Genomic DNA, 22,674 nt, shown 5'->3' on the forward strand with positions numbered 1-22,674 from the left:
AACAAACTTTCCTCCTTTATTTCCTCCTCGCTGCCCCACACCCTTCTCCTGCATCGAGCTCTGAAAAGAAACTGAAGCAGCAGAGAGCTTCGAGAGGTCTGAAAAAGTTGGCTGTGTCTGTGCATGACTGTGCGTCTGTGTGTCTAGTGTAGTGTGTGTGTGTGTGTGTGTGTGTGTGTGTGTGTGTGTGTGTGTGTGTGTGTGTGTGTGTGTGCATGTCTACGTGTGCGCGCCTAGGTCTGTGTGGGAATGATTACATCAGCCCGCTGCAGCTTTATGATTGGTTGGTGAGCGTGTGGTTTGATTCAGTGAGCCTCAGAGCCCGTGGCTGAGGCTATAACCCTTTGTGAGGGGGAGAGAGGGAGAGAGAGAGAGAGAGAGAGAGAGAAAAACGATAGTTGTCAGACTCAGCCGGCACTGGAAGCACTGTACTGTACCTGCTGCCATCCGATCGCTGACTGTTTCTGTGTGCTGTACACATACCGGCTTTAGGTCACACAGGCAGTTCTTTTTCATTATTTTGACAGAGCCGGCGGCCTGCAGACAGACTGAAGGACTAGCTGTGTGACAGGTAGCACAACTGTCAGCTGTCGGCGTTCAAATTTGTATCTTTCTTCCTGGAGGAGACAGGGCGACAGAACGACAAGGTTTTCTGTCTCAGTGACTGTGTGTGAGTGAGTGTGTGTGTTTATGTGAGCGCTCTGGAAGCCGGACTCACTCCAAAAAATGCCTTCGTGTTCCCCGGACTGCTGCCTATTGCGGGCCGTGGAGGTAAGACCGCTGTTTCTGTGCCTCTTATCTCTCCTTGTGTTCGTCTGCCTCTCTATGCCTCCTTTTTTTACAATTTAAGACTGGCTCTCTTTGAAGTACTGCCATGCTTAACCAGAGGCAAGAAATGGAATGTGTAAATACTTGAAAGGGTGAAGACAATTTGTCTTTTTCAAGATGTGAGCAGAGCAATAAAACAGAGTCAGATACGTCAGCAGCTCTGAATGATCGAGGCTCTTTCGTCCTGAGCGTTTTTTGATGGGTACACTGCCTCAGGCCTGATTTGTGAGAGCTGAGATGCTAGAAGCTGGTTCTTTGCTCAGGAAGAGAACAGAATTTCTTTGTCATGATATATTATGTGGGAAGCATGCATAGATTACATGTGAAGGCTTAGTAGGCTGAATTCCTGTGTAGGCTAAATGGGCTGCTCTAGTTTTCTCTGTGGGCCTTTAGATATGGATCCTGTGAATGTGAATGCATGACATCTTCAGAATAACAACCTGTGGACACTTGGTGAAAGTAAATTTAGGACGATTTACCACATTAGGGATGGCAGCTATATTTTCTGGATTACGCGGTGAAAGAAAAGCTTATCTACAGTATACCATACCACGTCAAATGTCTGTATGGAAATGGGTGTCTTTCTCACAAGTTTTATCTGTTGAGCACCTGATTAGACATTATAGTCAAAAAGTACATATATTATACTGATAGATAAATCTGTGGGTCTATGTTTGAGTCAGTGTTATTGCCGGAAACAAAATGAAAGCAGGTGTTTCTCTCAAGTTGGGGAAAAAAATCTGGAGAATTTTAATAGTTGGAATATGTGTTAAATATTTAAATTTAAACATGTATGAAATTTTAATTCAAATTTACAAAGAATTTCGTGTTTCTGAATTTGGGTTTGTAACAACATAAACTATAGTTATGTTTTATATCTGGATAGTTGCATAAATTTATTTGGGGAGCTATAATTTTCAGCTCCAGTACAGTATATACCCATCTGGACTGTGTTCGCAAGAGCAGATGCTTGTTTTTACACTATGTTTGCTTTTATATTACAGCAACAAGTTGCTGAAAGAAAAGCTTGTCTGTGATTTCTAACACCACAATTACTACATAGTCTTGAATCTATGTTCTTCTCTATTGTGTGCTGTAATTACAGGCCTGTTTGTGCTATAGTTCTATATGATAAATACCATGACAGTGTTTGAGGAAAATTGCTGGCTTCACCCATCTATCAGGCAGAATTTTCAAAAATGATTTGAGTTAAAAATGGGGAGATCACAACTTTGTATTCCCTGTGGGGTTACCATGAAAAGTCATATTTAAACCGCCATCCTATTTTATGTACATCCTTTGTATTTGCTGAATTGTCGTATATGAAGGACACTTGTATAACAGTTTTTTTGTTGTTTGTGTCACTGAAAGAGTATTCTTGCGTTTATCAAACTACTTTCATGTGGTCTCTGTTTGTTGTAACCGAATCTTCTGTTTTCTCCCGGCAGATTGTGAAGATCTTCAGTGAAGACGGCATGGGGAAGGTTGTGGAGATCCCAGCCGACATGACAGCCAGGGACCTGTGCCAGCTCCTGGTTTATAAAAGCCATTGTGTGGATGACAACAGTTGGGCACTTGTTGAGCACCACCCGCTGCTAGGGCTAGGTAAGGGGCAGAGCTCTGCAGGCCCGAAACACTGTTCACAGACACACAAACGCACCCACAAACACACATGAACGGACGCTCTCATTTGCCCACATAGAAACTCGTAGGCTTTTGGGTGGGCTGAGACATGCAACACAATCACTGACTTACACAGGTGCATTCACATGTATGCATGCATGCATGCATGCATGCGTGCCCGCATACTTGGGCAGACAGTTGAGGCACATATTCTCACGCAGGCATGTATTCAAGCATGAGTGCATGTGCATACTATACCGCATATGCACGCATAGAGCCATAATGTCCAGTGATCTAATCAAGTACAACACAGTGGCTGTGTGGAAAATTTCTGCAGCAGAGAGCAGAGTTACTTCAGCAGTGACAGGTCGATTATTTTCTCATTCAATAGGGAAGAGACAATTGAAAGAAGATACAATAGGGAGGAGACAATTGAAAGAAGATTCAATAGTGAAGAGACAAATGAATGGAAAGATCTTGTCTGAGCTGCATGTACATCATTTTTATTAAAGATACAGCAGTTGATGCTAAATGACAGATTAAGTGGTAGAGGGGTGATGAATATTTCTGAAATTTGACATTGTTTGAACCTGATGCTTAGTATAGTGGTTTGGGCATTAATAAAATCATTTTTCTGATCTTTTTACAGCTTTAGTGCATATATGTATGCTAGTGTGAAAAGGCGATGTACGTCAGCTAAGGTTATTACATCTGAGTAAACAGCAGATCTACTGTTAGAGGAGACAGTCTGTCTTAGGATTCCTTATTAGAGTTTACCAATACAGGACATCTCAGGAGAACCTACAGAAACTCCCTCCGGCCCCATCTCATAAATTCAACAGACACAAATTATCATACATTTTACTGTCTGAAGTCTACATCTTTGGGCTCCTGTGAGCCTTAGAGAGCAATTTAGTTTGCCGTTGCTTGTTGAGATAAAGGTTTCTGCAGAGGATCGTGACAGCAGCAGATAGTACTGTATTTTAACATCCTGGTATTTTTTCAGGCTCATTTAAGGTCACAGTTCCACTTCACATTATTATGGGCCCTGAGCTACTTGTTAAAAAAGATTGTTAAGTTGATGGTGGATGTCATTTTTTTTCTTCTCTTGTTCCTGAAGAGGAATTACACGAGGGACACATGATGGATGCTAGTAGATGAGACGCTAGAGAAAGAGAAGGTGATAATTGATGGTTATGGATTAGGAGAGCTACTGATGTGACTGATGGACCTTTTTCGACTTTGTCTTCTTAGTATCAGAGGTGGTGTAACATAATAGATCCAGCACTGTAAGTGACATGTCAGGGAGGTGATGGCGATGATTGATGAGGAGTTTAAAAGCCTTTCTTTCGTGTTCGAGGTTCTTTCGTTCGGCAGTGGAGCTACACCAACACTCCTGAAAATAGAAGCACTCAGTGCACCAGACAGGGACCTCTCCACTAATACAGGGTAAAAAGGATGATAGCTGTGCGCACTCAAAATGAGGAATATTGTTCTATGTAGAACGCAGAGTTTGATGTAACAGATTTGATTGAAGTGCATTTTAATTGTCTGGTCATTTATAATCAGAAGCAACATGTCATACAGTAGATTCTTTATAGATTTAGGGGTAAACACAGCTTGAGGTATTTGAAAAAGTGGATTCAAGGTGAACTTGGCACTGACTAGAAGCTACAAAACCAGAACATTCGCTGTTTTGAATTCCACTTAATTGCACCAGACCACCGCTACTAATTCAGTAATCAGGTGACACAATAAAAACTCCGCTCAGTTCCAGGTGCTAATCAAGGTATTTTAACTTGTTGGTGCATTAAGAGGAGCTTTGCATTTTTGCCGGTGCGATTTTTGTGTTAGACTTGGCAGTATAACAGTAGCTTTGGAAAGTTGTGGCCAGCTGAACGTTAAAAAAACCCAAACTCCCCCTGAGGAGAGGGCAATTATAAAGCACTTATGGAAGACAAGTTGAGCCTGTGCTCTCTGCTCATGTCTGTACAGTTAAACAGATGTGGGAGAGAAGGGGGCTGTAATTTTCTATAGAGCTGTGTGTTCGCTAGCGAAAACATTTGATTTCTGCAACGTATGTCAGTGTACTTTTTTATTCTGTTCTGGTTGTTATACTGTCAGCTGAGAGAACTTCCAGGAAATATATTGCATTATTCAAAGTACAGGTTCCATAGCTCTAACCTAATATTTCACCATCCATCATGATCTGCTTACATTTCTCATCAGTGCTGCCAACACGATGCTGCCAAATACAGTTAGCTTGGCTTGTTGTGAATGACATCATTTTTGGCTCGGAGTCGCTCCATTCTATTATAGCCCTTCTTCTATTCTGGCACACCTGTACTGCAACTGTGTTCTTTTCACGTCTGGAATTACTACCTATCGTATTTAATGTTTAGAGGTTTCAGTAAATGAGATGCTGTTTGGTAAAATTGAAAGGTTATGCACTTTCCACCGCAGATACGCAACCATCTGACTGGAGGCGCGTGTGTTTGTAGATGTGGGCACATGTGGATTTGGAACCATAGCAAAATAATGTAAAAATAATCACAATCGCTGCTGTGTTTGTTGGAAATATGTTGGGATGATTCCATTCAGTGGTGTCACATGATTGAGATATTCCAAGTCTTGATTTGCCACGTTTGCAGCTCTGTTAATTGTCTTGTGATGCTTTTCGGAGCATCTTTCTCTCCTGTCGTTAAAAAGTAGGTGGCTAATTGCTTCTCAGTCACAAGCTGAAATGAGTAATAAGATAAGTGTTGATTTTATTTTTACGAGCCCTCTGTGTATCTTTAGTCCTTTTTAAAATAGTTTAACACCCCAAAGCCATTTTGGCTGCTTGCTCATATTTTGCATCATGTCAAGATAAAACAGTTTTATGTCTTTCCATTGCCAAAATGTATTTTTAAACGGACAGAATCTATGTGAAAATACAGCAGTGTTCTTGTCTATGTCAGCTCTGCACATACGTGATCCTTAAGTGTGCGCATGCAGTCGGGTGGGAGACGAGAATAGAAGCTCAGAGAGTGCAGAACAATACAGTGTTTGAATAGAGAAGCCTATTCCTGTACGTCGCTGCCCACTCTCAGGCTGCTGCTGAACGCAATGAAATGCCCCTTTGAGATAAGTGACATTGACCTCTGCTCATCAGCCCCAAAAAGGTTAACAACCGTGGGACTGCTGCCGGGGTGAGTCACCGTCACGAACATGAGTGACTCATCAGACGGGCGACAGGATGAAAGATGAGTCGTGACAGTGTGAAGAGATTGTGACAGAAGGGGAAAAAGAGGAGGGTGGCACATGAAATGAGATAATAATGTGAGATAGAGCCGCGCAGCTGGATTTCTCTGAAGTTCTCTTGTTTTTTTTTTTTTTACATCAAAAAGACATATCAGAGCAACTACAAGTATTGCAAAAGCTAAGTAAGTCACTGAGTTTAATTAGATGGACTCGGGAAGAAGGGATGTCTTTTATTAACAGCATGAATGAACTTGTGAGCCTGTTGGAAGTAACTGACTCACATCCGGGTCCAGTGTCACAATCCAGAAAGATAAATCACCAGGACCTCTGACCACGTTCATACAAGGACACGCTTTTAGATGAATCACAGCTTCTTCTTTTTTTTTAATTTAAATTCACGTTGAAACGCCTGGACCTCATCATCAGTCACCACAGCTGGTTTGATGAGCACTGATGAAACTCAGAATCGTTTTAATTTTAGGTCCCCTCACACGCCTTTTTTTTTTTTTTTTGTGTTCTTGATTCTTATTGTAGTGAAGGGTTGTGTGTGGTGACAGCGTTGATATATGCATCCTATAAACCTTTGTTACGATGTGGTAGTACAGTGCAAATGTGTGCAAGCGAGTGAAAAACAAAGACAAATAGTGCTTACAGAAGTGACCATGGATATGAAATAGTACATGAAATTGGATGGATGAGCAACACAGAGTTTTAAAAAAAAAAAGACAAAACACTGCACTGATTTTAAGAAGATGTTACTTGATTTGGGTAAGAACAGGTGATATAGTCACACAGCACTGATGTGTTTTCTGTTATTTTGAGTAGAATCAGACTTTCAGGCTTAAATTTAAACCAAATGACTTTCGACTGAGTAATTATACTTTTTCTTTCAGTTTTATTATACTGGTTATTTTTTACTTTCTGTTTCTGATTTACAAAAAAATGCTGATAACTGAGCTTTCTCTTTCGCTATATGCAGGTCATTAAACATTTCTGTGCTACTGTGTATGTATGTGTTCTGCTTATGTGACACCTATAATAATAATAATAATAATAATAATAATAATAATAATAATAATAATAATAATAATATAATAATAATAATAATAATAATAATAATAATAATAATAATAATAATAATAATAATAATAATAATAATAATAATAATAATAATAATAATAATAATAATAACAATAATAATAATAGTAATAATAAAACTTGTTTTGCATGTTTGTATTTGTAGGAAAAGTCTGAATTATTTTGTACAAGAAATCCTGACCTCCTGCATTGTTCTCATTCTTCTCTTCACCTGTCTCCTCCCAGAACGCTGTCTTGAAGACCACGAGTTGGTGGTTCAGGTCCAAGCCTCCATGAACAGCGACAGCAGATTCCTCTTCAGGAAGAACTATGCCAAATATGAATTCTTCAGAAACCCCCTGGTGATTTACTTTTCTTCGACATTTCTTCAGTTTGCATGACGCTTCCCTGATGAAACATGTGTTTTAAGCTTTAGTTTTGGATTTTGTTTGTTTTCCATTACACTTTTTTTAAATGTTAAAATGTGTGCACCACAGCTCAGTCAAATGAAAGAGTGTTCTGGTGTAATTATTTACTCTAAAGTGGGACTTTCTGCTGCCATGACAGGCATGTTCCTTGACTAAGTGTCTATCTTCATTTTATGTTCTTGTGAAATATTATGACAGCTGACTGCACTAATGAAATTTGCGTGACGTCTCTGTTTCTGTCACAAATTCCGACCCTGTAATTATTGTCATGGTTGCTGACATTCTCTGCCTGTTTCTCTCCACCTTCCTCTTCTTCCTCCACCAGACATTTTTCCCAGAGCACATGGTTGCATGGTGCCAGGAAACCAATCATACAATTCCACCATCTCAGCTCCTTCAGGTACGTACAGCACACACATTTCCCTCCTGCCTGTGTGTCATATTCTCACTCCTCCTCCTGACACGCACACAGTTTAGTTTACCTCGGAGTCAGCACCTGCTACATAGTGTACAATCAAGCAGGCATACCTCACCTCTGACCCTTAGACAGTGTGTCTCGTCAGAGCCTGCAGTAATAACTACTGTTGATCCTCTGTTGACACACGACTGTCTCGGTACACACAAGCAAGCCCAGCACTTGTGATGGATGGAATTAGGCAAACAGAAATAGAACATACAGTTCCTCACCTATTTGCTGTATGTTTGCTCAGTACAAATTCACACTCGTGTGTCACATGTGGATTTATCTGCCTTACAGACCACGACCAAGTTGTATGGTGTTCCTCACAAAAGATGGGAGGTAAAAAGAAAAAGTCTGGGAGAGACAAAACAAAAAGATTCTCGGTATTTTGAGGAGCTTTGGTCTTAATGGATGGTGGGCTTACATGCAGTCTGGCACTCTCCTGTATCATGTAATGGAGCTGTCAGAGACGGAACCACAAGTGGAATCCTTCCCTTCATCCTTTACACTCACAGAAAGCTTTTAACTCCCGGCTGATCATATAGATGTTATGCTCGGTTATGCTCCACATAGAGGAGTCAATAAATGAATGGGGGAGCGGGTTGAGCTGGAGTCGTGTCAGGAATTCCCGATGTTTGACTTCTTCTAAACACAAGATCTTTGCACTCAATTAGAGTGCTGTCCAAACCGAAGCGCATTCAGCTCATCCAGGTGTTCACAATATTAGGCATTATGCAAGCAGCATATGTCAGCACAAAAGGTGTAGTCCCTCAGAGCGAAAGCTTCTTGTATTAACATTGCGTGTGAACGTGCGCACCGCAAACGCTGGAAAATGTGCGTGCATGAGGCCCATACTACGATGTTTCCAAAACACTGGGAAACATGTGCTTTAAATATTGAAAAGTCCTCTGGAACAGCTTGTCTTTCAGCTGCAGGCTACAGATTCCAAATCAGCTTTAATAACTTAACCTGCCACTTCACGGTGTGATATAGTTGTAAAACATCGAAACCACAACCTCCAAATACTTCTGGCACCCACAAGACAATTTAGGCTTAAAGGGTTTTCCAATAGGAATGTACTCTATGCGTGTAATGTATGTTGACTGAACTGTATTTGTCTTGGTAGGCACATTACATAACATGACACATTGTGTTTATGTCATTTTTCTTTTTTTGTTTCGTAAAAATGTCTTCAGACGCTAATTACAGGCCGAGCACTAAGCATAAAGAAATAACGTGTATACTGTTTATACTTATGTTTATACTTTATGTATAAGTATATATACACTTCACTGTCAGGTTCCCGAAACTCTTTGATTTTTCAAACAGTAGCACAACGTCTAGCTTTTTTTGTGGTTGCTGCTGTAAGAATTTAAGCTGCCGTCCATCTCCGCCACTCGGCTGTGAGTCTCGTACTGATGCAAGAAGCCCAGATGATGCTATTCTTTGACAAAAAGCGATTGCCTCCTGTCTCTAAAGCCTCCACAGATGGTGTCTGGCTGTGGCAGTGACAGAGAGCTTATAGGCTTCAGATGTAATCCAGCGGTGCCCTCCTGAGGCAGAGGGTCACCGACAGGAGACATCATGGAGTGCATAAATTCTACGAATTATTTGTACTTCTTGCTCCCTCTTTTAGAACTTCCTAGCAACCAGTAGCTGTCCAGAAATCCAGGGGCATCTGTATATGAAGGATGTGGGGAGGAAGTCGTGGAAGAAAGTTTACATGTTCCTGCGGCGCTCAGGACTCTACTGTTCTACTAAAGGAACCTCAAAGGTAACAGCAACACAATCTTTTCATCTTGAGGAGACAATATATTCCACTTTAAATGTAATTACCTTCAAAGAAGCTGCCTGTTTTATTGATGGTGGTCTCCCCCGTACACGCCTCTGTCAGTTCACCTCCAGGCAGTTTCTCTCTGTGATGTCCTCACTTATTAATTATTTCTGTCTGCAGGAGCCCAGACATCTACAGTTACTAGCAGACTTGGAAGACAGCAACATCTTTACTGTCATCACAGGCAGAAAGCAGCATGGTGCGCCCACAGACTACGCATTCTGCATCAAGGTGAGTCTTGGATGACAGAATTGAGGTGACATCTCATTATGAATTAGTCAAATGATGAAATATTATGAGCAGTGATTCATATCCTTTGTAGCTCTCTGCCTCAGAAGGACGGTGATGGCTTGTAAATATGAGCACTGAGGTTCTGATTTGTTGCTGCATCTAAATGTTTTATATTTTTTATCTGTTTTTATATGTTTAAAAAATGTTTTGTGTTATTTTTGTCAGGATTAATTCAATCAGTAGCGATGGTTATAATGGTACAGATGACAGTGATGATAAGAATAAAGCAGTATAATGTCATATTAGCGGTTGTGATTCTGTTAAATGTTGATTTTTTAGCCCAATAAAGGCCGAGGGGAGATGAAGGAGTTGAGGATGCTGTGTGCCGAGGATGAACAAAGCAGAACCTGTTGGATGACTGCCTTCCGACTCTTTAAGGTAACACCATGACAAAAATATATGGGTCAATATATAATTGTGGAACTTTTTGTAACATAGTTGACAGGTGTCATAGTTCACATTTTTTGCTGTTTTCAGGCCTAAAATCAACATGACCGCCTATAACCAAACACCACATGGCATTTTTACAGAAAGATTCTTCTAAATATTATATATACAACTGAGTAAAACTAAAAGTGAAAGTTATTTTTAAAGATATTGTAGTAAACCTGTTGACATGCAATAAATCCACACCTAACTCACACACTACTTTATATTAAATAACTCAGAAAGCCTTGGAGTCTTGTCAGTCTTTTCTTCAGGAGGAAATGACATCACGTGGAGCAGGTCATGTGATTTGGAATTAACACACATCCTGGAGAGGTGTTTTTGTAATGGGGAACTTAGTTGAAAGTGATTTCTCGGATACAGATACAATTTGTTATTTTCCATATAAAATGTGATATATTGCCAAAAAAGAAACATCTATCATGATTTTCTCAACTTAATAAAAAGAAAACAATCAAAACAGTTTTTGAATAAGCTCATTTTATTATTGTTTAGCTAATTAGAAGGTGGTTGTTATTAAATTTGGACGGTTATTTAGTTGACATTTTAGTGATATCCAGTCATTTTTTTATTAATAAGTGATTGTTTCCATAATAAATAATTATGGAATTTGTAAGGACATGATCATAATGAACATTAAAAAACATTAGTTTTTTTTTTACATTTAATAAAAATGTATGCAAGATATATCCCATGGACTTCAAAGGTCCCTCAATTATATATTGACTCATATAATTTGATCTGTTTGGTCAAAAAGTTTGGGAACTTCTCAACATCTGACATGACCAGCAAACATTAAAATGTACATTATTCACTCACTGAGAATTAAATAGCTTTAGTTCACCATTGGATATTTTTTCTTCTTTACAGTACGGGATTGTATTGTACCAGAATTACAAGATTCCTCAACAAAGAAAAACCTTACTGTCGCATTTTTCTGCTCCTGTGGTAAGTTTCATTCTTTATCTGGAATTAAGTTTAACAACCTTAAATTACTCCCTTCTGTCAGCAAGCTTAAAGAAATCCCACATCTTTGACATAAGTAAAACCCTGATGGTGCAGAAATACTTTTGTAATGCTTTCATCAGGAACAGCAGTCTGACAGGTTTAGGAGAATGAACAGGCTGTCAGTGCAGCTGCACCTTGTGTTGCCGCTTTTGTGTCCACATTTTGACAGTCGTGTGTCTTCGTCTCCCCCTAGCGGAGTGTATCGGAGAACTCCCTCGTGGCCATGGACTTCTCAGGGAGAATAGGAAGGGTGATCGACAACCCAGTAGAGGCTCAGAGTGCTGCCATGGAGGAGGGGCATGCGTGGAGGGTGAGGCGCAGTTTTTTATGTTATCGCTGTCATGTTAATGTCAAGTTATTCAAAACTGTCAGATTTCACTTGTTTCATCAGGTCAATATACTTATTAGGGCAGGTTTTTGATGGTGTCCAAATGTTGAGGAAACAACTTTTCTGTTATTTATGTTTAAAAAATAATTATATAATACAGTAACTTGAGATGTTTCTTGACTGTAAAGAAATGCAGTGTCATGTTTCAAGAGATACCGCAGTAGAAATGCCTCTTCTGAACTAATCAGATCATGAACTAATCCCCATTCTGTGTTTTCTGTGTGGCGTCTCTCTCAGAAGAGGAGTCAACGAATGAACATATTAGGTTCCCACAGTCCATTACACCACTCCTCACTAAGCTCGGGTAAATGCACAGACACCTAAGCATCCTGCACTTTATATGCTGACAGATTGTCTTTGTGTGTATTTTCATATTTATTAATATATATAATTGTTTCGTTTTGTCTGCAGTCATCCACATAGCTCAGCTGTGGTTCCACGGCAGGATAACCAGAGAAGAATCCCATCGTATCATCCACCAGCAGGGACAAGTAGACGGGTGAGTGAGCTGAGGATTTATGCAGTGTTCATTTTCAGAAAAAAAGGAGCTCATTTTATATTTATAGCAAGTGAACTTTTTGCACACAGTTTCTCATGTCGAACTCTTTTCTCTTGTTTCACAGGTTGTTTCTGCTGAGAGTCAGTCAGAGTAACCCCAAGGCGTTTGTGCTCACATTGTGCCATCACCAGAAAATCAAACATTTCCAGATCCTACCGGTGAGTATGTCTTGCTGTTTCAGTGTCTGTTTTTGATGTGACAGTTCTTTTTACTCAAGACAATTCTTTAAGTTTTCAAAGGCAATAAACCAATCCTAGCCTTTATGGAAATGGCAAAGTCCTGGTGTATTCTTTTACAAATCATAATATTGCATTTTTTAAAACTTTATTTCTGATATCTTCCATTTGTGTTTTGTAATCTGTCAAAAAGCATCATGTTTGTTAGTGATGTCAATCCCGTTGAGACAAAGCATTAAAATGATAAAGTAAATCCAGTCTTGTGTGTGTCTGGAAATGGATGAATGTAGAATATATTGCGAGACAGATTCATGTGAATGTGAACTGTTGCATCTAAACCTGTGAAGCTATTGTTTTATGTTTTGAGTCTGATGTTGTCTTTTTCAACGCTTGTCTTCCGCCGCCTGCCGGCCGTATCCGTGTTCGGTTCTGGCTGTTCGCTCTGATGCTGCCAGTGTGAAGAGGATGGCCAAGTCTTCTTCAGCCTTGATGACGGCGCCACCAAATTCACCGACCTGATCCAGCTGGTGGAGTTCTACCAGCTCAACAGAGGAGTTCTGCCTTGTAAACTCAAACACCCGTGCACCGTCGTGGCCTTATGACACCTTCGGATCATGTGACCCATTTGACACTTGACTTGACTCTGCCTAAAACAAACCGAAACAAAAAGAACCTCCCTGTCAGCGGGTTCTTTTTTGTTTTTATCTTTTTAAGAAGCTGGTGAATTGACTGATGTTCCGTTGTTGTTGTTTTATATTGTTGTGAGTCCGCTGGAGACCGCTGACTTGTTGGATTTCTTTTGATTTGCATGGAGGTTTGAGGACTTGGATGCACAACTCGGTTACTCGTTTTAAGAAAAGAGAAGATAAAGGAAATGAACACTGCCATTTGTGTCAATGCTGTTGCAAAATGTTCCACAGTCTTGCTCCCATAAGTCATTGATAAGCATGGACCCCAGCTCGAGTGTAGACTGTATCTCCCTTCAGCTGGACAATCAGCAGGACAATTCAAGCTCTCGTGTGGACCACTCTGCTCTCGGAGAACAAACAATAGTTTCATTTAAGCTTTTCATCACACGTCCTTGAAGAATATACTGTAGATGGAGAGTTTCTTGTCACTTAGTTTTGTACTCAATGAAGTGGGTGTGGCCTTTGACGGTGCATGACCTCTCCACTGGCGCATTACTTAACTGTGAGACGATGCCACCGCCCTCTAGTGTCATAGACATGTATGGACGTGTCCCGATTCAACATGGATGAGATTTGGAGGCACTAGAAAGATGTTTTTTTTTTTTTTCGTTTTGAGATTTGGAGCTATAAAAATTGAAGAATCTGGAGCTATTAAAACAAAATATTTTGTGGACAGTACAAAATCTGCATTGTCTGCCCTCTCAGAAATGTTTTCCACCATTTCTGGCCACACAGGGTTTCTTTTCTTGATGATGCATCAATTGCAGTTATGTATTGTTAGCAATATTCTCTTATATCATTTTGTTTAAAGTCGACCTTTTGCATTCTGGACGTTTGCAACTCGTCATCATTCACATAAGCTACAACAGAGTCATTGTGTGCTCGTTCTACTATTTACATTCTGTTGCTCACTTCAGCTCCTGAAAGTATTTCCCAGGAAACTTCCACAAAAACAAAAGAATTCTAACCAGACAGGCAGTTTTGGTGATTGTAATGTTAAGTTCAGGTGGCGTGGAGGAAATTGGTAAGTGCAGCTGCATGTAGTGCTTGTATCTATTTTCTGTCACTGCAGGCAAATGCATAACGCTGCCAGTTGCAGAAGATAAAGTGAGCCAAAGGAGAGTATCAGTTTGTTGTCTGAGTTTCCTAGCCACAGCACAGGGAAGGTTAACCACTCGCATTTCCCTCAAAAGTTTTACCCAAATAACTGTCAGCAAGTCAAAGGAAGCAAAATCGATGTTAATCTCCTTCAAACAAAACTGCAGAGAGATGCAGTAGGTCCTGTGGGGAACAATCAGTCCCAGGTCTTCACCCTATTTTCATACATGTTGCACAAATTACCTCCTGTCTGTTGGAAGCCAGCGAGATGCTGTCAAACATGCATGTGGCTAGAAACATGGTTAAGTTTGCTGTGACACCGATAGTAGACTCTGTGCATTACATTCCATATAATGTGGCCTTTTTCTACCTGGAAGTACTTGTAAAAACAAACAGTGTTACAGATAAATTTACTGCCCCAGTGGACACCAACTCTTTGTAGATCCGGATAGAATGTTCACGAAAACGCTAGCTGCTAGTACAGTGTGGGTAGAGACAGAAGTTTGTCACAATATTCTAAACAAACGATGCCTGCGTCTCTTTTGGATCTTCCTCCTCACCTACTCTCATCACACTTTCTTTAGGCTACTGTTAGATAATACTGAAAATACTCAGCGGTGTGTCAACAAAAAAGTGGAAATATTAAGACTTTAACCCGTCAGTTTTCATTTGAGTTGACTGACTTGTACACGATTTGTTTTTGAGTGCAGATAATGAGAGTATCAGCCGGAGAACAGAGACAGACAACTCTGATGGAGTTAGTTTGAGGGCACTGGATTTACTTTGTGTCCCAGACAGTGCAAGTTGATCTTTTTTTGGTTATTATTTGCTAAAACCAGTCAAGGCTCAAAACAAAAAAAGTATTTCACTGGATTTCCCTTTGGCCAAGTCTGCAATGGAGCTCATATAATCAACTAAAATGAACGGAAGAAAAACCATTTTTGTTTTGCTTAGAGTGGGATACTTTTTACTCAGGATGGGACGAATTTGACTTTTCTGGGCAAAACCCAGGACAGACACAGGTAAATACTGGAAGTTCTTGGTTAGATTTTGTTACTTCAAAAAAGCCACAGCCAGTGAATTAGGTTCAGAATTCTCCTTTTTTTAAAAACATCTCACCACAAACAGCATTTAATTTCTTTTGTTTTTCCTTTTGTACACCTGAAATTTCTTGAAAATCTTTAGTCCAATGCTTGGTGGTAGTGTCGTCTAGGCAACCAGCCAGCAGATTATTAGAAATCTATGTGTACTTCTGTACATCAACAGCCATTTTTGTCTTAAGGTATATTTAACATCGGAGATGCAGAATAGCAGCACTATATTGGCACTCTGTGCATGGTCACCGTTATTTATCTAAGATGCAATGACTCTTTTTTTGTTTTGTTTTTATTGTTGCAGGAAAATGTATTTATTTATCTGGATGTGACTGATTACTTGAAAATTTTAGATTGCTTTTCTCAGCGCTGTTCTGTACTGTTTTCTTTTGTCATTACCATGAAATGATTGACCAGTGTGATGATTATTATAATTGTTATGACATAGCCTATATTGATGTATTTTTTCTTCTTTTTTTTTTTAGTTTTGATTATTCAAAAATAATTTTGTCATGATCAACACTTGTTGTGAAGTGATGTTTAAAGCACACTGGCATCCGTAGTGTTACAATGACCATTCCAGTAGTCGACAAGTGGAATGTTGTGAAACTAGTAACAAAAAATACAAGGGTTTCCCAAAGCATTAGCCCCTAAATTACTATTTTTGAACTCCTTTAATTACTGTTCTTATTTCTTCCAAATCTGTTTAAAAAAAAAAAAAAAAAAAAAAAAATTGAATGAAAACAAAAAAGAATTTCAACCCACTAGTGTTTAAAAGCGTCGGATTTTCTTGTTGTCCTGTAGTGACCCAAAATAGAGAAACGTGGATTTAAGTAATGAATCCGCAAATGTTTTGGGAAACTGGGTCAAATAAGCCTCAGCATTCTTATAACTTACTGTTTAAACACCTGCCTCGAGGAAAGAATTTTAAAAGTTTAGATGTAGGGCAAAACTTTACATTAAACATCTTAAAATGCTTAGATTAGATATAATTAAACAAATGGATAATGACAAATACCCTGCAGACACAGTAATGCATTGTCAGAATTTCTTTTTTTATAAGTTTATACCCTCAAAACTGCAACAATAAGCTCCTATTTCATGTAATTCAAACCGTACCAGAGCACCGTTGTTAGATGGTTTACTGCATTGACCTTAGGAAAGTGGAACAAAATGCTTATTTTTATGATTTGCATGAATGTAGATCTCGAGTTTATTCAGTGGGGATCCCGTCGCTGGTGTTTTCCAACTGGATCTTTAAATCCATAAATTCTTTTGTAGTTGCTGAAAGTCATCTTAAGCTATTAAGATTCCACTGACATATTTTAGCTGTCTCAATCTAAGTCTCCTGTGATTCAGTCTGCACTTCTGCACTCATTCCCCAACTCCCCAATATTACTTTTTTTTTCTCTGACTGATGTGAAACGTAGCAGACATTAATATTTGAGGGACAGGTCAGGTAGCCTTGTAAGCTGGAGTTTCTGTTTGCATAAAGGTTCACAGGATTTTTACTCACTCTAAACACAAAAGGCAGATAGTAAATTCAGTTATTGGACATATGGACAAATAAATAGGCAGATTTGGAAATCCACATTTTTACACTTAACAGAAATGAATGTAACTGGGTTGCTCAGGGCTGACTTGGAGCCTGTTAGAAACTACTGGTCCATCAAAAGACTTCAAGTGTGGGATGATGATGATGGACTCCATGTACAGGACAATGAATATTTTAGTTGAATTATCCTGGGATTTGCTAACTTTTCTCCATCATGTACACCGCCCATCTGCTAGCTGTGATTACTTGAAAAATATACTTGCAGAAAATTGAGTAGGTCCTGTACTATTAAAGAATACATTTAGTTTGCATAGTGCTTTTAATATTATTGTTTAAGCTGTTTATTAAAATACTGGCCTGGCTACCTGAGCTGATGTAAGGCTCCATTACCAACATGTTAATTATTCCAACTTTGTATTTTTATGCTATCAACTAGATGGCAGTCTAGAAGAAATTATAATCTAATCTGCTTCATGTTGTCATATCATAATTGTGTCTTACAAATATGTCAAATCAACACTTGGAGGTGTAACTGAAATCAGTGGAGCACGTTGTCAGTTTTGGTAGCCAGGCGTTTGCAACCACAGATGGTGCCTCTGATGACCTCTCTTCCTGTGCACAAACCAGGCCGAATGACAAAGCTACACACTCACAAATAATACACGATTTAATGAGTACTTGACAAGAACAATTCAGAAAACTGCGCTCTGTGAATCTGGCTAAAGCTGTTGGGAATGAATGCTTGTCTTTTCAGCTGCAGTTTCAGTTTACCTTTGGAGCTCACAGTGAATTAGCCCTGATCCTGCAAACATGGATTGATCTATTATACTCGGAGTCTTGTGCATTTTCATAACATTGTCACAATGCAAGACACCATGGCTGTACAAATGACTAAAGTAAAAAATATATATATATCTATATATAAAAAAATATAAACTATTATGTATTTCAGGGAATGCAAAAAAGAAAACAGTAACTTATCTCTTTTTGTAAGAGAGAGCTCCTGTATTCATAATGTGCTTTGCTTCAATCTGTAAATAGTTGAATGGCTTATAAATCTTAATTGTAACCTTTTCAGGTATTTTTGTACAAATAAGGGACTGATATATTCTGTTTATTGTAATTAGAATAAAACATTAATACATTGATATAAAAAAAATACACTGTGTTTGTCTTTATGTAGGGAAACTTCTGCTAACTAAAGGAAGTAAGTACGAACTCTATGACAGATTTATACGATGTTACAAGCCAATCTCATGCACATTGATTGTAATGTGTCAAGTTGTGCCCAGAATCTTAAAGAAAAAAGTAATTCTAGTTCCACTCTTAGGCCAAGCAAACTACTACATATTAAACTCGACAGAAAGGCCAATGCTCGGTTTTGCCACCAGATGGTGCAATACTACAAGAAGTTAAAGGGCTAATAAAATGAAATTGCTCCAAAAGAATCAGATTAATGTAGGAAATATTTTAGTAACAATCCACCGGGAGCCGATTACTCCTGCAAATAAGTCATTATATGGCGTATGCATACTGATAGAAAGAAAATCAGGTTAAGGTGGGGTCTACATTAAAACCACTTGGAACTGACCCTTTGACACCATCTGTGTCACACCCTTTGGATTATCAGTCATGCAAAGTTGTGAGGTTTCAAGGCTTAAAGTTTTGTTGTGTGCAAAGAAAAAGATTAAAGATTAACATGTCTGAAAGCTTTGCAGTCTCTGACCAAAGTAACTTTTACGTAATGTTTCGAACAAACATCCTGAAACAAGGTTAGTTTTGTTTACTTTGATTTTCAATATGTTTTGGTACACATTGGATGGAGAAAATATGAAGAAAATGCAGTCTAATGCAGCGGCCCTGCAAAAACCACTACCCTTGATAAGTTTATGAAGTTCGGAAAAGAAAGAATTCTTGGCTATAGTTTGAATCTCGATTGATTTCTTTATTTATGTTACATATATCTGCTGTACATTTTTAAAAAAAAATGTTTTAGCTCTAAATATAAGAAAAAGTGCTGTATTGCTGCTGTATAGAGTTAAATGGTTCTATGTGAGTATTAATCATTTAGTCTAATTTCACCGTTTCCTGAGCTGCAAATTTCCATGTTTGGAACTATTAGCTAAGAAAACAAGATCAATTCTTCTTTACCAAGTTATGCGAATAAACACCCACTGTGCTTGCATAGCATATATTTTACAGGTGTGTATGGTTGGTTGTAAGAACATATCAAAACAAACAAAAAAACTCTTCCACCAGTAAGTGATGACTGATTCAGTAAAGATCCTTTAAGACCGATAGTTCTGTCAGCAAGGAATAAGGTGAACATATAAATCAGTCAGGAGGAAATACTTTAAAGGGTGACCCAGAAGTTGATCAGTGAAGCGAACATCACCAAACACATGAAGCAAAACTGCCGTACAGTTACAGTTTTGTTGTGAAACTGATGCATTTCTCTGAGATGCTGGTTTTTTTATTTTGAAGTATCTGCTAAAATGCACTGAGAGACTAAACAAGAATCAGTAACTGAACTCATTTCAGCTGGTTTCACCATGAAGACTGTGAGAAGCGGCAGTTTGTTGGAAGAACAACTTTATTAACAAGACTTCTGGTTACTGTTTTGTTTTAAGTGGCATATGAACAGAAGGTTTAATTAGAGCTAGTTATCATGTTGTTCAATCATCAGTGTCTGCTTTGATTTCACTAGCTGACTTGTCAATGAGAAACTTAAGGCCACTGAAGACATGATGAAGCTGGATGGTATCGTTTAGCACAACTAGTCTTGTGTTGTCTCTAACAGAGTGGAGATCCAGCTGCCTGGTGCCATTTTATGAACTTTAGGGCACATAACCCACCACTGTGTTGTGTCTGAATTACTTTCATGTTTTTTTTGTTTTTTGCCCTTTTAATAGTATGACTGGCTGCACAACTTCCCTAGCCAGCAGCCTGTGCTGTTAAGGTTACAGTTTTAGTTGGGTTGAAGTTAAAGTTCTATAATACTGTATGAATTATTTTATTCATGAGAGTTCTCTGCAAAGGGCCAAAAACATATTGGTGCAATGAAAACTTGCTTTGCCACCAGGTGGACTTTGCTTCTTTTATGTTATAAGACTTGACTTGCAATTTTTCAAACAAAACGTCCAGGACAGCCCTCTCGGTTATATTTTCTGCCAGATTACCCACTGAAGGTTTTCTTTTAGTTTGTATGTGTGGATGTAGGTTCCATATGTTATAGGAGACTAGGCTTTACCCTCAGATTACATTAAAAAGTAAGTACTATTTCTCACACCAAGGCTTACATAGTGGAGCTACCATGTAATCATACTGTAGTAAAACAAGGGCAAAGTGCAGTAACTGGCATAAAGCTGCCTAAAGGCACAAAATGTGTGAAAGTCACATCACTCTTATCTAATCATTGTAGTTAAATATATTTTAACTACAATTTGGTTTTATACAATACAGAAAGTGACTCAGCAATGGCTGAAAAGTACAACTGTGACACACGACTGCCTAATAACGGTAGATATCAGCACTGTTATGGTGTTGACTTAAGCTCCATACCGGTGCCTTTTAACAGCTTGTCAGAGGTGTTTTTGAGAGAAAGAAAAAAAATCGTCTAATAGATGACACGGTGCAAAAAAAAAAAAAAAAAAAAAGTGTACTGGATGTGGGTTAAGGTTGCACATTTTGAATCTCTTTTTGATAGGCTTGAATCAAAATAAACATCTAGTAACTAATATTATATTTTTATGAATCTACCTCTGCATTTTCCAAATCAACTCAATACATTAATTTAAAATCAGCTGGCGAGCAAAAGCCCTGTTGCACAATTCTGCTGTAATGGAAAATTATTGAACAGCATAGTCCATTCTGTATAAAGGTTTTTGCAGATGTAACCTTCTGCCTATGCTGCTCAAAGACTTAACAATAGTTGCCACATTCTGCTGTTCTGAGGAGTGATAGGGGTTGCACAGTGGTTTGGTGATTATCACTTTCGCCTTGCAACTAAAAGATCCCTGGTTCACGTCCCGGCTTTCCCGGGATCTTTCTGCATGGAGTTTGCATGTTCTCCCTGTGCATGCGTGGGTTTTCTCTGGGTACTCCGGCTTCCTCCCACAGTCCAAAAATATGCTGAGGTTAATTGGTTACTCCAAATTGCCCGTAGGTGTGAATGTGAGTGTGATTGTTTGTCTCTATATGTAGTCCTATGATAGACTGGTGACCTGTCCAGGTGTCCCCTGCCTTCACTCTAAGTCAGCTGGGATAGACTCCAGCCCCACTGCAACCCTATTGATGATTAAGTGGTATATAGATAATGGATGGATGGATAGTTGCATTCTGTATGAGTTTTTGCAAATGTAACCGATTTGTACACTGCTCAAAGACATAATCATAATTATCACATCCTGCTATTTTAGGTAGTGACAGTTTTGAGGAGATAGCGATGATATCTCACTGCTCCAGCTCACAAAGGTATGTACTAATGGACACCTGCTAGTCCTCAACCCACCACTCCCCTTTTCCTGTTTCCTCTTTTCATTCTTTAAAAGTTCTGTGCACTCATTGACTTTTGTCACTTGCCTTCTCCAGAACTTTATGCTCTGTTGAACTGCTGACCTTTCTTGCAAGAAATAAAATAACTTATTAACAGACAAACTCTGTTGTTGAAGACTATCTTTATTATTTCAGACTATCTTTATTATTTATTGCTCCATTTCATAACACAGATGATCCACTAGATCTTAATATAAATTGGTGAATTTCTACTATTTGCACTTATTTGCAGTTTTACTCCAAGTTTAATTCTCATTTTATTAATATTGCAACTGTCAATCTGTTTCTTTATATTACAATCAATCAGACTATTTAGATTATGTGCTCCATTTCCTACAAACTGTTTTCCAAGTGGGAGTTCACTTAATTCCTTTAAAAACAAGTCACATCTCCAAATACAATATTGATGTTCTAGCAATTCCTGCAAATATCCTCTTGTCATCTGGTGTCACCTTATTCAGCCCTATAGTTTATTTAAGTTTTCAGTGTAGATCTCTTCGGTCTCAGTCTTGGCACAACAGATTTTGTGTGTCCAAACCTCTGTATAATCCCGAGAACTCCTGTGTAAACAGGGCATGCCCCTTAACAAAACACAACCGGACACTTGTGAGATCTGTATCTGACCTTTATTGGGTCATTTTTCTTTGCAGTTTTCATCTGGGGATTTTTATGCATGACTGACTTGTTCTTGTTTTTCATGAACTCATTCATGACAATCCTTTCTTGATTTGAAAAGTGGTTTGCATATGAGACATAAATAAAACAACAGTGCTTGTAATAGTATACCTTCTCGTACTATTACCTCTAGCTTAACAGATGAAATAGTACAAGATGCAAGCTAGGTTTATTATTATTATTTATTTGTATATTTTGGGGCATTCTGTATTTCTTTTTTTTTTTTTTTTTTACATTTTGCATGCACATCTGCTGATTATTGATTTCTGATACCCTGCATCATCAGCAGCAGCAATACTAAACTAAAAGACAGTTTTTTTTAAATAGGGTTTAAAACTCACTTTTAAAGTAACTGCCTTTTTAATGGTATAATCCTGCTATATCAGATGTGCCTCCAAATCATTATCTTGCAATAATTCTCAGAAATAATTTCCACTGAAAATTACAACAGAATCTTCTTAAAAAACAATGCTTACTAATACTTTTTGTAATCAATATGACCATCTTATTATTATTATTATTATTATTATTATTATTATTATTATTATTATTGTTGTTGTTGTTATTACGCATTGTTTCTTGGTGCAGTCAGTCATCTATGTCTACATCTGTGTTGAAATGTCTATTTACATACATACATGTGTGTA

General features: G+C 38.5%; 1 protein-coding gene across 6 annotated transcripts in view; it reads left to right on the top strand.

The window, feature by feature from the left end:
* Positions 1 to 18,507, top strand: part of grb10b (growth factor receptor-bound protein 10b) — a 67,178-nt gene extending 48,671 nt beyond the window's left edge. For 4 of the 6 annotated variants that reach the window (XM_055013551.1, XM_055013552.1, XM_023277562.3 and 1 more), the window contains 12 exons: positions 2,277 to 2,433; positions 7,018 to 7,133; positions 7,525 to 7,599; positions 9,296 to 9,433; positions 9,614 to 9,724; positions 10,064 to 10,162; positions 11,102 to 11,179; positions 11,433 to 11,549; positions 11,865 to 11,931; positions 12,039 to 12,126; positions 12,251 to 12,344; positions 12,818 to 18,507. In XM_055013551.1, the coding sequence (XP_054869526.1) occupies positions 2,277 to 2,433; positions 7,018 to 7,133; positions 7,525 to 7,599; positions 9,296 to 9,433; positions 9,614 to 9,724; positions 10,064 to 10,162; positions 11,102 to 11,179; positions 11,433 to 11,549; positions 11,865 to 11,931; positions 12,039 to 12,126; positions 12,251 to 12,344; positions 12,818 to 12,964 (1,287 nt within the window). In that variant the 3' untranslated portion in view covers positions 12,965 to 18,507. Of the gene's footprint in view, positions 1 to 280; positions 772 to 2,276; positions 2,434 to 7,017; positions 7,134 to 7,524; positions 7,600 to 9,295; positions 9,434 to 9,613; positions 9,725 to 10,063; positions 10,163 to 11,101; positions 11,180 to 11,432; positions 11,550 to 11,864; positions 11,932 to 12,038; positions 12,127 to 12,250; positions 12,345 to 12,817 lie in introns of those variants that run through there. The other 2 variants (XM_023277565.3, XM_023277564.3) reach the window with 2 other exon arrangements.
* The last annotated feature ends 4,167 nt before the right edge of the window (positions 18,508 to 22,674 follow it).

The sequence above is a fragment of the Amphiprion ocellaris genome, chromosome 9 (assembly GCF_022539595.1).
Source record: "Amphiprion ocellaris isolate individual 3 ecotype Okinawa chromosome 9, ASM2253959v1, whole genome shotgun sequence".
Lineage (NCBI taxonomy): Eukaryota > Metazoa > Chordata > Actinopteri > Pomacentridae > Amphiprion > Amphiprion ocellaris.